The 16,732-nt window shown below is 42.2% G+C and overlaps 1 protein-coding gene across 3 annotated transcripts; it reads right to left on the bottom strand.

Annotated features, from left to right (window-relative positions):
* Positions 1-1,563: 1,563 nt before the first annotated feature.
* On the bottom strand, positions 1,564-8,648 carry LOC311034956 (perforin-1-like). Of its 3 annotated transcripts, XM_084042989.1 has the most exons (5): positions 8,559-8,648; positions 7,993-8,225; positions 7,061-7,232; positions 3,414-4,000; positions 1,564-2,739 (listed from the first exon to the last, which is right to left on the bottom strand). In XM_084042989.1, exons 4-5 carry the CDS (start codon positions 3,965-3,967, stop codon positions 2,076-2,078), a joined length of 1,218 nt encoding a protein of 405 aa, XP_083899115.1. In that variant the 5' UTR covers positions 3,968-4,000; positions 7,061-7,232; positions 7,993-8,225; positions 8,559-8,648; the 3' UTR covers positions 1,564-2,075. The 3 variants fall into 3 exon arrangements, 2 of the variants coding, with proteins under 2 accessions (XP_083899115.1, XP_083899116.1); XM_084042990.1 differs by lacking the exon at positions 7,061-7,232; XR_014599658.1 differs by lacking the exons at positions 1,564-2,739; positions 3,414-4,000 and adding an exon at positions 4,815-4,970.
* Between the last annotated feature and the right edge of the window lie 8,084 nt (positions 8,649-16,732).

Below are 16,732 nucleotides of genomic sequence, written 5' to 3'. Positions count from 1 at the left end.
AGATGAAGTGCGGCTCGTCTGGCAGCGATTGGACAAGCGGGCAGTGTTGCCAGATTGCATGAGAAATAAGCAACCACTGCCAACCAGGTTTTTTTTGATTGATTTAATACTTTATTAACAGTTTGCATTTCCTGGTGTTAAGCTTAGACGTTAATAGGACCAGACCAGTTACCATTTGCAGGCAGATGCTCTTTTATGGTGGTTTTGAAGGAGAGTAAGGAATCACACTCTTGGTAGGGCTTAATTGATTGATTGATTGATTGATTGATTGATTGATTGATTGATTGATTGATTGATTGAATACTTTATTAACAGTTTGCAAAGACAAGCACAGTTCAATACAAGGTCTGTTAAGAGGATTTTAAACCCAAGAAAGCACTATATGGCTTGTTTCCATTGGGGTCCTTTCTTTGTACTCAATTCATCATCAATTCCACATTTTGGTGGCATATTAGCAGTAGAATGAATTTAACCCCGCTTGTGCTGAATCTGGGTTGAGTGAGATCAGTGGAGCTCAATGAAAACAAGCCCAAAATAAGGGACTATATGCTACAGCTAGTTGAAAATAGCAGATCTACAAGCTCACAATGCGTTGCGACGCGTTGTGAGCTTGTAACTCTGCTATTTCCCCCCAAAAAATAAATATTTCTTAAAAAAGAGGTCATTTTGGAATGTTTTTGAAACATAACAACACAAATCTTGTATGTATTGGGTTGTTAAAATATTTTCAGATGGGGGGCCGGTCTGCAGACAAATATAATTAATCTGGGTGTCCTTCCTTGCCATGAAAATGTTTGAGAACCACTGGTTTAAGCAACATTGATTGATTGATTGATTGATTGATTGATTGAATACTTTATTATCAGTTTGCAAAAAAAGGCAAGAAAACCGCAAGATACCAATATTTAGAAGCAACTTTACAGGGGGGGAGCCCAAAGTAGCTTATAATAAGCGGACATGGCAACCCTACTCGATGCCCACCTTACGACGCGTCTCATTGGCTGTCCTTTTATCTGCTGTTCACCGGTTTATTCATTCGCTGCCAGCATCCCATCCCATGGCCCCGAGGGATGGCAGGCCTGTCGCGCTGCGATTGGCCCGCCGTTGGTTGTCAAGCAACCACCACTGGGGCTGGTCTGGTGGGTCTGGTCTCTGGGTCTGCAGAGTCAGTGTTGTTATTATGAGTTTCCACTAACACTCAGTGGTGGTGGAAAGTAACTAAGTACATGTGCTCATCAAGTACTGTAGGCTACTTAAGTACACTTTTGAGGTATTTGTACTTTACTTCAGTATCTCCAAATTCCAATACTTTTACTTCTACTCCACTACATCTCAGAGGCAAATATTGATGCATATTCATGCAATGAGCTGACAAGCTCATTGCATGCACTTTCACATGAGTATGAAATGAAAACAAAAAATGACACATTCACAGCCCCCCACTAATATCTCTGGTGTAAGCCACCAGTCCCCGTTGATATTGTAGCCCTCTCCAACGACAACTGTGTGATAATAATAATAAACTTTATTTGTATAGCACCTTTCATGACATGAAATGCAGCTCAAAGTTCTTTACAGAGAAAGAATATAATCACAGAAGAAGTACAACCATTTTTTTTTTCTTTACATTTTTATCCCGCGATTTTTGTAACCCATTTTTTTCACCCGGTGCCAATTTCCTAAGTGATCCTGGGCACTACACCAGCCCTACACCAGCGCTACACCAGTCCCCCACAGCCTAGGGAGGCCAGGGCCGAGCTTATGCTTCGTTCAATGCATGAGAGCCAACTGACCTTCTTGTCACCTGAAAGGGGGGAGTTTCCTCGGTAGGACGTAGCGTGTGGAAGGAACACGTTATTCCAACCAGTTCCCTTCCCCTCCATCAGGCGCCCCGGCTGTCATGGGGGAGGCGGTATAGCGACCAGGATTACTACATGTTTTTGTGAGGGTATTAACTACCCTAGGAGACACGGGGAGAACATGCAAACTCTACACAGAGTAGGCAGAAAAGTACAACTAATTTAACAATGAAGCAAAAAAGAAAAGCAAAAGCATAAAACAACATTAAAATAAAATCAAAAAAAGGCATGACCCCTCCCAGGGGGAGCAGCAGTCGGGAGAGGGCAGCTGTGTATCATCTGTGGATCATTTGTTTGAATGCCATTATCAATTATATACTCTCTAATGGCTTTTCGCAGGTTGGACTTAATCTTTGCGTCTGCAACCAACTCGTGCAGTGGCGACAGATTGAAAGACAATATGTCAGGCGACGTTTTAAGGCTGTCCTTCCATTTTGTGAAGCCGGCCGAGTCCTCTGTCGTCAGAGAAAACTCTCCGCTCCAGCCGTTTCCTCCAACCACCTCAGTCATATGCTTAAGAAAACCGTTTTCGTCATTTGTCACAGTGTCGCGGTTGTTGAGAATCTTTCTACATGCCTCACTAGTCATGTTGGGGGCCACTTGGGCCAGTTTCACGAGCCCCTGCCCAACCATGATCCCCATGTTCATGCAGTGCTCCACCTGACCTACAGTGACAGTATTCAGGGTGGCCAGACAAGTGTCTATGGTCGTCACTTTGTTCATTCGACCCCCCAGGTCCACCAGACGAATGTAGTGCGTCCCATAGATCTCAATGAAGCTGCGGTATGCCTCAGTAGTGTTGGCCATGTTCTCCAGTGGAAGAGACTGGATGTCTTGCTGGAACTGCACTGACAGAGGACTTCTGTTGGGCACTCGAAATCTACAGTATGAAGGAGAAGGATGGCATGTTTCATTAGCTTTGAAATATGGTATGGTTAGTTGTTAGTCGTTGTACAGTTTGTGTCCTCAAGTGTTCTGTTACCTTAACGTTAAACGTATTCATTGAGCACCACAACTACTCAATAACTAATAAATAAATAAATAAATAAATAAATAAGTATTCTGTGTGTAGTGATTCGCGCCAAATGTATACGTTTTATAAGAAATTGAATATAATACACAAGATAAGGAGGGTAGGGTGTATATTATCATTTTAGATAATTATATATGAATTACATTATTACATTATTTAATTATCTGTTTAATTTCTCTGTGGTGAAAGATTTAAATGTTTATTTAAATGTACAGTATACCATGTTGGTATATGTGAAAATGTACACATCAAGCGATGCCGCTTGACGTCTCCTTTTTCAACATGTAGAATTATAGTATTTTGTTGCCTGAGGCTTGTTTTTGATTTGTTTTGTATTTTTTATTATATTGCATATATTACATTTTTTGACTTGGTTGTCTAATTTTAACATGTTCGAAATAAAGATTTTCATTTATATAGGGTTTAAGTGATTAAAGACGATGGAGAGACATGGGGATGATCTTGGATCAGCCCTAATGACTTTAGATAGAACAAGCAAAGAGCAAAAAACATGATCTGACCTGTAGTGTTTGCAGTGGAACTGGTTGACGTTGAGAGAAGTTTTCTCTGACTGGAAAGAAGAGGATGAAAAGCTTTGCACCTTAGACTTACTGCCCGCCATCTGCACCTCACCCTTCAACCCACCCCCTTTGACCGGCAGTTCTAGCCCCAGACGCCAGTTATTCATTATCACAGAACTGGCACTCTGCACCGCAGAGGTAAGCGAGGAAAAGGTCTGATTTACACTCTTGCAACGGTCCGAGTGAGTGTGCCAGTCTGCCATGTAGTGAGGAAGCTTCTGGAACTGGTCGTCCATCAGAGGATTAGTACAAATCGTGCAGGAGCTTGTTGGGCTCAGGTATTTGTTGACTTCAAACACATAAGCACCAGTAGGCTCCAGCTTCACCACATCGTAGCCCTCTCCCGCTTGGTCGTGCCCCGGTACGAACGGGAGAGTGTGACATTGTTCCAGGGTACCTGCGCGGCACATGAAAGCTCCATCGATGGCATCGAGGTTAGAAATGATCAGGAAACCCAGGGTCATCAGGGTGTGACACATGACTGAGGTCACCATTGTCTTTTGCCTCCAGCAGTCTACAAGGTCTCACTAAAAGAAATTGGTACCTGTTACTTTACTACAAAATGCACTTAGTCTGGTCATTGATAATAGCTGAGCTTTCTTGTGGCCCCTGGAACATACTGTATTACATGTTCCAATGTAAAATTAGATGGTTGGTTCTACAGGATGACCCTTTTAATGTTTTTTCATAACCGTTAACCAAAGCTCGTTAATGGTTAATCAAACATTAACAGATATAAGAATAAAATGTAGGCTACTATGGATGAATATTAGTGACTCACTCAGGGTCCCAAATTAACAGCTACAGTGAGTAAGTCACCCAAAAGAAAATCACTTGAATATACACACAAAACTAAAAAAACATATCAGAAATTCATACATTTATCGTCGTGTAAACACTCAATTCTTACCGTCAGTCTCTCGGAGCTCGCAATGGAAAATGACGAACGCACCAATGACACCCTGTCAACTAGTAACACTGATGCCTGCAGGACACTTCGTACTGACTAGTGAGCATCCACTCTATTTATATGGGTTTGGTCTACCCATGTGGGTGAAACCTTCTGTTGATTAATCACGTGACTTGGTACTGTCTTACATGACGCAACTCAGGCTCCTGCACTGTGCTCTAACAGTGGCTACTGTCCTTATCTGATCTAATCAATCAACACCTGTTTCTCTCATGCAAACCCCACGTCACATCCTCTGCTTTGGAGCCGAGACCACAGGCCAGAGCCGTGGCCCTCACAATCTGCATTTGTTTTGACCTTTTCTACTAAACTTTAGTTTATACAATTTTAAGTAAGCAGAAAAATACACACATATAACATGGCAATAATTATACGCAAACTTCCCTGCTGAAAAGCTCGGATAATTCTACACTCACCTTCCATCTGCCTCCTGTGATTCTTTAGTTGAGACTTTCAATTTGAGACTGACATACTGTTATTAAAGCTGCTTCTGCATTGAAAACCAAGACAGGCAAAGTTCAAGCCCCCTGGAGGAACACAGGAGAATGAAAGTGAAGATGCACCTGTGACAGTATAAGCCTACAGTGGTTTAGCAAGGATGAGGAATGTATAGGTTTTAGCGATTAAATGATCTTGATGGAAGGTGGATGATGGGTAAAGAGGATGGTGGCACACACATGTGCAAATGTACAGCGATCGAAGAAGAAGGGGAAAAAAAGAGATTTACTGATCATTTAGTAAAGTCAGTAGGCTAGCTATAGCTATGGCTCCAAACTCTGGAATTATCTTGCTGAAAACCTTAGAGTCATCAACACACCAAGTTTCATAAACAAACTTAAAGCACGCATGGAGCACGATGTAACTTTCCTCTTCAACCTCGGATTTGAACCCGGTTTACAGCGCAAGTGCTGAATTTGTATTACCATTGAGCTAATAAAGCCAGCTCAGGGGATAAATTGAATCTTGACCATCAGGAAAAAAGTTGTCGTCAGATCCTGTTTCTAGGTGAGACATGACCTTTGACATGATCTAAATGTCTCAAATACTCTCAATAAAAGAGCAGGGAGACAAAATACAACCACCCCAATTATATTGTGCACATACTCTACCATACCAATTGGACAAAAATATTATTGTATTCATGAAAGAAAAGTTAACATAGTTAAAACACATCTAGTTACAGTTGTTTTTAACTAGGCCTATGGATGCATTAAAGGGAGTCCCTGGTTTTATGTTTTACTTATTATTATTTTGTATATATTATTTGTATTAAACCCAATATCATTTCATATCATATCAGTTTCTGTCAAGTACTTTGTAAACTTAAAGGGATATTTTACTTTCAAATAATAATCACGCCCCCCTCACCCTTTAGTGAAACATTCTAATGCTTGAGGGGGCCGTGATTTTTCCATTATCTTTTCATTTATTTTCCATATCTTTTTGTAATGTTTATTTTATTTGAAAGTGAAATATCCTTTAATGTGGAATTCAAATATTATGAATATTAATATTAATATTAATATTATTATTTCAAACTAGCCGAATAGCCACTCTGTAAGCTATTGGCATACAAGTGTTTGTCTTTGAGTCTACATATAATTCAGTACAATCTTCTCTTCAGCCTCCTATTAATGATTAGTTTGTGTATTTGCTTCACAGGCTCAGAGAAGGAGATAGTAGGCTAACAGTAAAGTAGGCACACCTGCGCCTGAGGACTGAGGTATGTATGCTTGCTTGCACCATATAACTCTATACCAGTGGTTTTCAACCAGTGGTCCGGGGACCACCATTGGTCCTTGAGGGGGTTCCAGGGGGTCCTCAGCCAAATTAATAGTTAGGAACCCAATTGACCCTTATGTGTCTCTGTAACTCTGAGAGTGTACAAATGGAACGGGTCCATTTGGTTCCATTTGTACACTCTCAGAGTTAAATGAACACTAATGAGACCCCCCTAAGGTGGCTCTGAAGCTTTAATCGTTATTCAAGCATAATGAATGTTGTTTTTTACGACAGCACTTCCATTTTCAGTGGCCGCAGCCTAAGTGGAGGCAAAACATTAGCTGTACACGTTAGACAATCAATACATGGATACCAACACGGATACAGGATGGGTGGGCACTAGGGACATCTGGGCACCTCGATGTAAAATCGGCAATTTTGTCCAAAATGTTAATGTTAATTGGTCTTAGTAATGTAAAGTATACATGTACAACATGTACCCTTCAACTTCTTGTTTATGCCCCAAAATGACTGGATATACAGGTTGTGTAGCAATTTGTAGCAATTGTAGAAATATTGGACCTTAATTGTCGAATGTTTAAGCTTGTTCTAATCATGTATACTTTAATTTGCTTAAAAACATTTTCCAAATATATATATTCTTTACATTTTGGAGAAAAAAAAAGCCAATTTAACACTGAGGTGCCCACCTATTGTATCTTGTTACTGTACCTTCTTGAACACACACCTGACACACATCATGCGCTACTTGGCTGAGTTCTGAGAGAAAACACCTATATTCCTTAGTTACCCAATCAACTTCTGATGAATAGGCATGACAAACCTTATATCCATTCCATACCTACAACATACAATACTTTTATGTAAACCTTACCTGATTTGAAGTGTGTGCTAGAAACACAAGCACCGCCTCATGTCCAATCCTTTTGTTTTATATCTTTATATTTAACCATTAGTTGTCTTCAATTTATTTGACCAGCAGTGGCAGCTGTTATGCGGTTACACTTGGCTCAATTCGCTTTGTAGATTACAGATCCGGTCTGGGTCTAGAGCAGATATGGAAACGTTATGTGCCTTTATGTCTGTCTGCAAATTACAGGCTAGTAGGCGGGCTCTAGACCGCATCAGACTGGTTTGTTTGGAACATAAACCAGGCTTTCCAAAGCCTGGTGACGTGAGTTTATATGTGATAATTTCTCAAGATGGAGCCATTTACTCCTTTAATTTTGGAACCCAACAACACAGCCAGATGACACGTTAAAGATGGCGAGTACCTAACCTACTACCAAATAACTTTACTACCTTTCTGAGGTGATACATGTTTGCCTCCAATCCAATATTCCTTTGTTTTGCCTCAATCATTCATGACGTAAGAACAAAAGGGGCCTATAGTAATCATTGTTTAATTGTCTCTATACTATAGACTGTAACTTAATCACTTTCAACCTGGCTCATAGCGTGGCACCGAGTGCCGCACTATGAGCTTGTAGATCTACTTTTTTAGATTATTTTTTTTAAGTGGGCATTTGTAACTCCAATCTTTGATTCTGGCGTCCCTGGAACTAAATATTTTACAAATGTTCGCTTTAAAAATATATGTGTATTCCAAGATTTGCACACATTTTGACGATTTTTCAAAGATAGCAGATCTACAAGCTCATAGCGCGGCACAGAGAGTGCCGCGCTATGAGCTTGTAGATCTGCTATTTTTGAATAGCCGAAGAAATCTTAAAATGACACAAATGATGCTTTCCCGGGCTCTATGGGTTAAGAATGAACTAGGGCTTGAGTGGTGAACGTTCATACCTATGGCGCTGAACGCGACAAACTTGTTCTCCCTGGGGTTGATGTTTTGGTCATAGGGTCTGTTCCCCCACATGTGAGCAGCGCTGTTGACCAGCCAGGTGGCGTTCAGAACCAAGGTGTACCTCAGCAGAGCTGGGACGAAGTATGCCACCCATAGTGTCTCTCCCCACAGGTACCAAGGCACGAACATGGGGAGGCCAAAGCACAGGAGCAACACAGACGGCTTGTAATACCTATAGAGGGGAAACGGATGGAGTTCAAACCCATGTACTTATTATTTTCCTAAGTGGAATTTGTTTTAGTTTAATTCCCTCAGGACTGACAGTGTACATATAATGTGCTTGTATTTAAGCTCTGATGTAAGTGAATGGCATACACTTTACAACTGGTATTCTTCTATGTCAATCTACCAATGGGCCCCTTCCCATTTTCTTAACCCTTTACATTTTCTAATACAAAACAGGTTAAATCAACAACGCTACAAAAAGAAAAGGAAGGAATGCTAAAAACAGATTGAAGCCGTTTAGACTTAAATACTTCCACTTGACTGATTTAAATGCACTTACTTCCTTTGAAACATCACAACTTTGTCAGCCTTTAGGTCGCTGAGCTCCAACTTTTTTCCCTTTTCAATGACGTCGGGATGCTTGCGCACCAACAACCAGCCAATGTGGGCATAAAAGAAGCCCCGGGTGGCGTTGTGAGGGTCAGCATCGGTCTCTGCATATTTGTGGTGAACCCTGTGGTCTCGAGCCCATTCAAAGATATCATTCTGTGGGTTGATGCAAAGACAAAGATTACATACACTGTGCAGTCAAGATGGTACTTACGCTGTTATGATAACTGCCATTATACTGTTACTTCCAACTGTGCGTGTGTGCATGTTATGACTGTCTGTGACCTTAAAGGGATATTTCACTTTTAACGTGTTTGGGGTCATTTAAACGTCTACTCAGGCTTTTGTGGGCATACAGTTTTTAAGTTGCTTGATTCAGTATTTAGATATTTGATATTCAATTTATCAGACACGCCCCCTTCCTATATAAACCCATTGAAACTTCAAACTCCATTTTAACCATGATAGATTCATCGAAAACACCCGTCCTTGGTTCTGGTGACTGACATTTGTGTTTTTTCAATTACTTTTTTCATTCATTTTATATATTATAAATTTTATATCATTTTCTGGGAAAATGAAAAAAATGAATTTACCAAAAAAAAAGACATGTTTGAAAGTGAAACATCCCTTTAACGCTCTGCAGTTACCTGGAAGGCCATGGAGTTAGCAAGAGCAAGGAAGATTCTTAGGGGCACTGAGGCCTTATAAGATCTGTGGCTCCACAGTCAATGAGCTCCTGCCGTCACTCCTAAAGCACTTACCAAAAAGCAAAACACAGCTGCGGGAGAAACAAAGGAGTTCGTCATCAAACAACACTATAATAACTTTCTCGCACATTCACACCCCATGGCATGAATCGTTTATTGTACTTGGATGACTCACTGTGCAAAAATGAATTTGTGGGGGCGTCAACACATGACTACTAAAGTCGACATCTGGGTGTACAAGGAACTAATTGGAGCGATGCTTTTCAACCAGCGATCAGTGAAAAGGGAAATAGTATCAATTACTCCAGACTATTCACAAATGAGTTCGAAGCCGGTGAATGTAATTGAGTAATTACATGAGTTAAGGGGGGGCATCTTGTGTCATTAACCCATTTAGATCTGAGGCCGATTTTAAAAATGCCTTCTAAATCCTAACCTAGGTTTTCTGAAAATCTTAAATCTTTTATTCAAAATACATATACAAAGCAACATCGAAAATGTCATTTCCCGGTTTTAAAGGTATAACAACGTATAGGCTTTCCCGGTCTTGGGTTAAACTGTGATAATGTCGGTGCTCGGTCCTAGGACACATGGGTATAACCATGGATACAGCCATTCTAAGGTTCAATTCTAGCTGAAAGCGGTGGTGATCGAGCCCTCGGACCTTCGCAGCGTTCTCGCACGTTGGGACATGTGGCAGCCGGCGTGACTTTACATGATTCCAAACCCTCACACTCTTGGGATTCTGCACAAAGGAGCAGACTGCCGTGTCCTAAGAACCACACGTACTGTAGGTGGATGTGAATTCTACTTTAAAAAAAAGTAATGTTTTGTACATGGAGAACAAAATCCTGTATAACGGTTCAATCAGACATGACACCTGAAAGGGCAGAAATAGACAAAGATACCTCTGAGCAGCAGCTAAATAAGAATATCAGAAATCACCAGTCATTGGTAAAACAACAACTGGACGCTTAAATAGGAACAGCCAAGTTCCTGTTTCAGTGTCGTGAAGTGCACAATAATGTCTATAACAAGCTGTAATTAACAGGCGTGTTGTTTTGATGTTGCGGATATCCACATTACAGTACAATGAGCATGCAAATTTGCCGTGTCACCACGATACCATTCCACGAAAACTCAAGCCCTTCACAATGTCACATCATAGAGGTCTTAAAGGCTTTGCTGGCCAAATTTGAGGCAGATGCTAGGATCAGTTTGTAAAAGTATCATAGTGCCACCAGTGGGAGGCACCATGATAGGATTCAAAATTGGCTTGTCTTCAGGCCAGGACTCTGATCAAACTCGTGTCAGATTTAGGCCTGGTCCGCAGCGTGGCGGTCCAGGCACCCTATAGGCTGCAATGCCAGCCTGACAGCGTGTCGCAGGTTCGATCCCGTTCCCGAAGACCTGAGCTGCGTGTCACTACCCATCTCTCTCCCCATTTGCTGTCAGTCTACTAAGAAACAAACTTGTGTCAGATTTGACCATAATAGTCGAGTTAACCACGTCCTATGGAAATTTTACGCCTCACGGCAAAATGCAGGCAAACCACTCTTCACGATTAGCCTATAACCACCTGGTAGAAAGTGGGCTGGTGTCTTTTGAAGCCATATTATGACATAACGTTAGAGCTGTGACTTTATGGCTTCTAAAATATTATTTAACCCCTCCTCGACGTTATTCGACCACATCTGCACACACAGACTTAAAGATATGCGTTGGCGTTGTGAGTGAGCTTGTAGAATATGATTATTTTGGGGGGTGGTGTGGCCTGAAAAGGTTGAGAACCATTCAGTGGTTCTCAAACTTTTTCATGTCAAGGACCCCCAAATGGACACTTATTAGCCCGCGGACCCCCATTTGAAAAGATACATTTTAAGGGCCCTCAGTTTGACATGCATTAGGGCTACGGAACCACATTTAATGGCATTTCTATCTCGGGACCCCAATTCATGTTGTAAAATCAATGTTAACTTAACTCTGAGAGTGTATAAATGGAACCAAATGCCAGAAGGAGCGAGTGCATTCTCCGGCAGCGGCAGCAGCCGCGGCATCGCCGGTAACTGCCGACTACAGCCACGGCAGTGTTTCCTCTGCCGCGGCAGTGGCTCCTATTCCGCGGGACCTCCGCACGCCACCCCGCCCCCCCCCACGGCTCCGACCGGCAGAGAACCCGCCCCTCCCACGCCACCCACCACCACCCGGTTGTGTTGTGAGCTTGTAGATCGGCTGTTTTCAAATAGCCCACGCCACCCACCACCACCCGGTTGTGTTGTGAGCTTGTAGATCGGCTGTTTTCAAATAGCCTCTGTAGGCCTTGTTGTGAGCTTGTAGATCGGCTATTTCCAAATAGCCTACACCTAATAATGTATAAATAAATAGCAGATGTACAGGCTCATATGTTGGGAGCTTGTAGATCGGCTGTTTTCAAAAAGCCTCTGTATAGGCCTATATAAAAGTAAAAGTACTAACATCGTGTCAGCTTGTAGATCGGCTATTTTCAAATAGCCTACGCCTAATAATGTATAAATAAATAATCAAAAATATACTTATAGCAGATGTACAGGCTCATATGTTGTGAGCTTTTAGATCGGCTATAAGACCAGCAGGTGTCGGCAGCTCCGGTGCTCTCCGGTAGCTGCCGCGGTGAGACCGGCAGGTGTCGGCAGCTCCGGTGCTCTCCGGTAGCTGCCGCGGTGAGACCGGCAGGTGCCGGTGAGACCGGCAGGTGTCGGCAGCTCCGGTGCTCTCCGGTAGCTGCCGCGGTGAGACCGGCAGCTGCCGGTAAGTCTGCCGGTAAGACCGGCAGGTGCCGGCAGCTCCGGTGCGCTCTGGCAGCTGCTGCGGCTCCAGATGGCGCTTGCCGACAACGGCCGCCACCGGGGCACCTATAGTTCGAATTAACTATTACATTTATGAATTGGACTCTGCATTGACAATGTAGTGGTTTCGTATTGTAATGTATCCTGAATCTTGTGTTCAATTCTGTCTTTATTATTATCATCATCATCATCATCATCATCATCATTATATAGCCTACTGACAGACAGTGAATGATTGGACTCAGCTCTTTGCTCTTATAAGCTATAGGCCTATATATAGCTCTTATATCGGTCGTAAGTCATATTCAGATAATGTCCTCATAAACAAATGCAAAGTATAAATTAATCTCCCGAGCAGGGTCTCTCTCTCTCTCTCTCTCTCTCTCTCTCTCTCTCTCTCTCTCTCTCTCTCTCTCTCTCTCTATATATATATATATAGGCCTATACGGCACTGTCCTTGGTGCTGAACCCAACTAACAGCAGCCCCGCCTTGCGCGTCATGTTTGGTGGAATACTTTTCTGGCATTGTGCCTTCAAATAACCTACGCCTAATAATGTATAAATAAATAATCAAAATATACTTATAGCAGATGTACAGGCTCACATGTTGGGAGCTTGTAGATCGGCTGTTTTCAAATAGCCTCTGTAGGCCTATATAAAAGTAAAAGTAGATCGGCTATTTTCAAATAGCCTACGCCTAATAATGTATAAATAAATAATCAAAATATACTTATAGCAGATGTACAGGCTCACATGTTGTGAACTTGTAGATCGGCTATAAGACCAGCAGGTGTCGGCAGCTCCGGTGCTCTCCGGTAGCTGCCGCGGTGAGACCGGCAGCTGCCGGTGAGACCGGCAGGTGTCGGCAGCTCCGGTGCTCTCCGGTAGCTGCCGCGGTGAGACCGGCAGGTGCCGGCAGCTCCGGTGCTCTCCGGTAGCTGCCGCGGTAAGACCGGCAGCTGCCGGTAAGTCTGCCGGTAAGACCGGCAGGTGCCGGCAGCTCCGGTGCGCTCTGGCAGCTGCTGCGGCTCCAGATGGCGCTTGCCGACAACTAGATCACTGTTGTCAGATCAGGGGGATTTATTGATTGAATACTTTATTAACAGTTTACTTATAGTACAGTGGTACATTATACAATGGTGCTAGAAGGATAGCACAGAAAGCCCTTAGGGCTTGTTTCCATTGTTGTCCTGTGTATTCAATTCCAGCAATACAGGGAGGGGTGCTGTTTACTAAACATGTTTAGATTATTGAACCAACTGATGCACATTTCCCTCTTTGTTGCAGTTGCCAACCCATATTCAACCAATAAATCAATGTGATGTGAAGTGATACCATAGCCTGAGAGGACGTTTGGCTTAAATCAGTGTTTCCCCACCTTTTCTTTCAGAGCACACTTTTTATTTCAAAAGATCAGACAGACTTAGGCAGACATACAGACTTATGATGCTTCATAACACTCGTTATAAACGTTTATAAGTATGCATATAAGTATGCATATAGATATTTTATAAATAACTAAGTTATGGTAGTTATAATGCTTGTTCTATTGAGCATAATATTGCATTATGTCCAGCACTTATAATACGTTATAAACGTTGTTATAAGTTGTTATGCATAATTATAAACATTTATAATGAGTGTTATAATGCCTATTATAATAATCCACATTATAATGCACTATAAACATGATTGTAATGCATTTTAGACCAGTAGCGTATGGTGGGTTCTAACGTTGACCGGGCCAGATTCTTAAACCAAGTATGCAAGTATAATCAGTGTATGTTTTTTTATTTTCAAAAGTGTATTTACAACAAAATGAATGAAGCTGCTGTTCTTTAACTGTTACACTAAAAACACTGCCAGAGACATTGAGAGTTTTTACCATTTCAGTTACATCAGCATGGGGACTTGTTAGGAACACACTAGCAGATGTCATGAAACCATAAGAGTCTTCTTGGAACCTGGCATTCAACTCACCAAGTTGACAGTCTATAATCTGGTTTAAAATGATGCGTAAATCATTGTCACACCTGACTCTTGTTCGCTTTCCCAGCGAAGTTCTAATAACACTGTGCTCAAATAAGAGAGGTCTGTTGGCGCAACTGCGCCGTTGGGTTTGGTGATGTTCTATATTGTCTGAATCAACTTTGTTTGCGTTCGTTTTTGTGCTAAAAGAGTGACTTTGAGAGCAGTTTTACCGTACAATGTAAGTCAATGAGGAGCATATTTTGAATTATCAATTTCTAATCAATGGAGCAATTCTTTTTTAATTCTTGCCCACCTTTGAAGTTACATCATGGCAAGGTAACTACACAACCCAAACCTCTACCAAAGTGGTCTTGCCCTTTAATAATTCGGCCGAATGCAAATAAGCCCGATTTGAAAACAAAGGAGACTTTCTGTGGTTGGCTACATATAGAATAGGGTGAGGGGATGCTAATGTTATGTTGATTTTTTAGGAGTAGGGGTTTACAGGCCGGGCCATGGCCTTGTTGGCCCCAATGAGAATACGCCCTTGTTTTAGACCCGACCTTTAAGTAAAGTGTTACCCAGATTAATTTACACTTTGCATTTGTTTATGAGGACATTATCTGAATATGACTTACGACCGATATAAGAGCTATATATAGGCCTGAGTCCAATCATTCACTGTCTGTCAGTAGGCTATATAATGATGATGATGATGATGATGATAATAATAAAGACAGAATTGAACGCAAGATTCAGGATACATTACAATACGAAACCACTACATTGTCAATGCAGAGTCCAATTCATAAATGTAATAGTTAATTCGAACTATAGGTGCCCCGGTGGCGGCCGTTGTCGGCAAGCGCCATCTGGAGCCGCAGCAGCTGCCAGAGCGCACCGGAGCTGCCGGCACCTGCCGGTCTTACCGGCAGACTTACCGGCAGCTGCCGGTCTCACCGCGGCAGCTACCGGAGAGCACCGGAGCTGCCGGCACCTGCCGGTCTGACCGGCAGACTTACCGGCAGCTGCCGGTCTCACCGCGGCAGCTACCGGAGAGCACCGGAGCTGCCGAAAACCTGATGGTCTTATAGCCGATCTACAAGCTCAAAACATGTGAGCCTGTACATCTGCTATAAGTATATTTTGATTACTTATTTATACATTATTAGGCGTAGGCTATTTGAAAATAGCCGATCTACAAGCTGACACAATGTTAGTACTTTTACTTTTATATAGGCCTACAGAGGCTATTTGAAAATAGACGATCTACAAGCTCACAGCATATTTTGATTGTTTATTTATACATTATTAGGCGTAGGCTATATGAAAATAGCCGATCCACGTTTACTTTTATATAGGCCTACAGAGGCTATTTGAAAACAGCCGATCTACAAGCTCCCAACATGTGAGCCTGTACATCTGCTATAAGTATATTTTGATTATTTATTTATACATTATTAGGCGTAGGTTATTTGAAGGCACAATGCCAGAAAAGTATTCCACCAAACATGACGCGCAAGGCGGGGCTGCTGTTAGTTGGGTTCAGCACCAAGGACAGCGCCGTATAGGCCTATATATATATATATATATATATATATATATATATATATATATATATATTAGATATATATTAGATATAGAGATAGAGAGAGAGAGAGAGAGAGAGAGAGAGAGAGAGAACCCCTGCTCGTCAAGCAAAAATATAGGAAATTAATTTACACTTTGCATTTGTTTATGAGGACATTATCTGAATATGACTGACCGATATAAGAGCTATATATAGCCCTATAGCTTATAAGAGCAAAGAGCTGAGTCCAATCATTCACTGTCTGTCAGTAGGCTATAATCATAATATAATGATGATGATGATGATGATGATGATGATGATAATAAAGACAGAATTGAACACAAGATTCAGGATACATTACAATACGAAACCACTACATTGTCAATGCAGAGTCCAATTCATAAATGTAATAGTTAATTCGAACTATAGGTGCCCCGGTGGCGGCCGTTGTCGGCAAGCGCCATCTGGAGCCGCAGCAGCTGCCAGAGCGCGCCGGAGCTGCCGGCAGGTGCCGGCAGCTGCCGGTCTTACCGGCAGACTTACCGGCAGCTGCCGGTCTCACCGCGGCAGCTACCGGAGAGCACCGGAGCTGCCGGCACCTGCCGGTCTCACCGCGGCAGCTACCGGAGAGCACCGGAGCTGCCGACACCTGCCGGTCTCACCGGCAGCTGCCGGTCTCACCGCGGCAGCTACCGGAGAGCACCGGAGCTGCCGACACCTGCTGGTCTTATAGCCGATCTACAAGCTCACAACATATGAGCCTGTACATCTGCTATAAGTATATTTTTGATTATTTATTTATACATTATTAGGCGTAGGCTATTTGAAAATAGCCGATCTACAAGCTGACACGATGTTAGTACTTTTACTTTTATATAGGCCTATACAGAGGCTTTTTGAAAACAGCCGATCTACAAGCTCCCAACATATGAGCCTGTACATCTGCTATAAGTATATTTTGATTATTTATTTATACATTATTAGGCGTAGGCTATTTGAAAATAGCCGATCTACAAGCTGACACAATGTTAGTACTTTTACTTTTATA

The sequence above is a fragment of the Gymnoscopelus microlampas genome (assembly GCF_963454915.1).
Source record: "Gymnoscopelus microlampas genome assembly, chromosome: 19".
Lineage (NCBI taxonomy): Eukaryota > Metazoa > Chordata > Actinopteri > Myctophiformes > Myctophidae > Gymnoscopelus > Gymnoscopelus microlampas.
Note: the sequence above shows the minus strand (reverse complement) of the source record. Positions and strands in the feature narration are given on the sequence as shown.

Coding starts and splice junctions, on each gene's coding strand:
- LOC311034956 (XM_084042989.1), bottom strand. CDS start 3,967: ATGGTGACCTCAGTCATGTGTCACACCCTGATGACCCTGGGTTTCCTG. Junction 2,740..3,413: donor TTCCACTGCAAACACTACAG/GTCAGATCATGT, acceptor TTCATACTGTAG/ATTTCGAGTGCCCAACAGAA.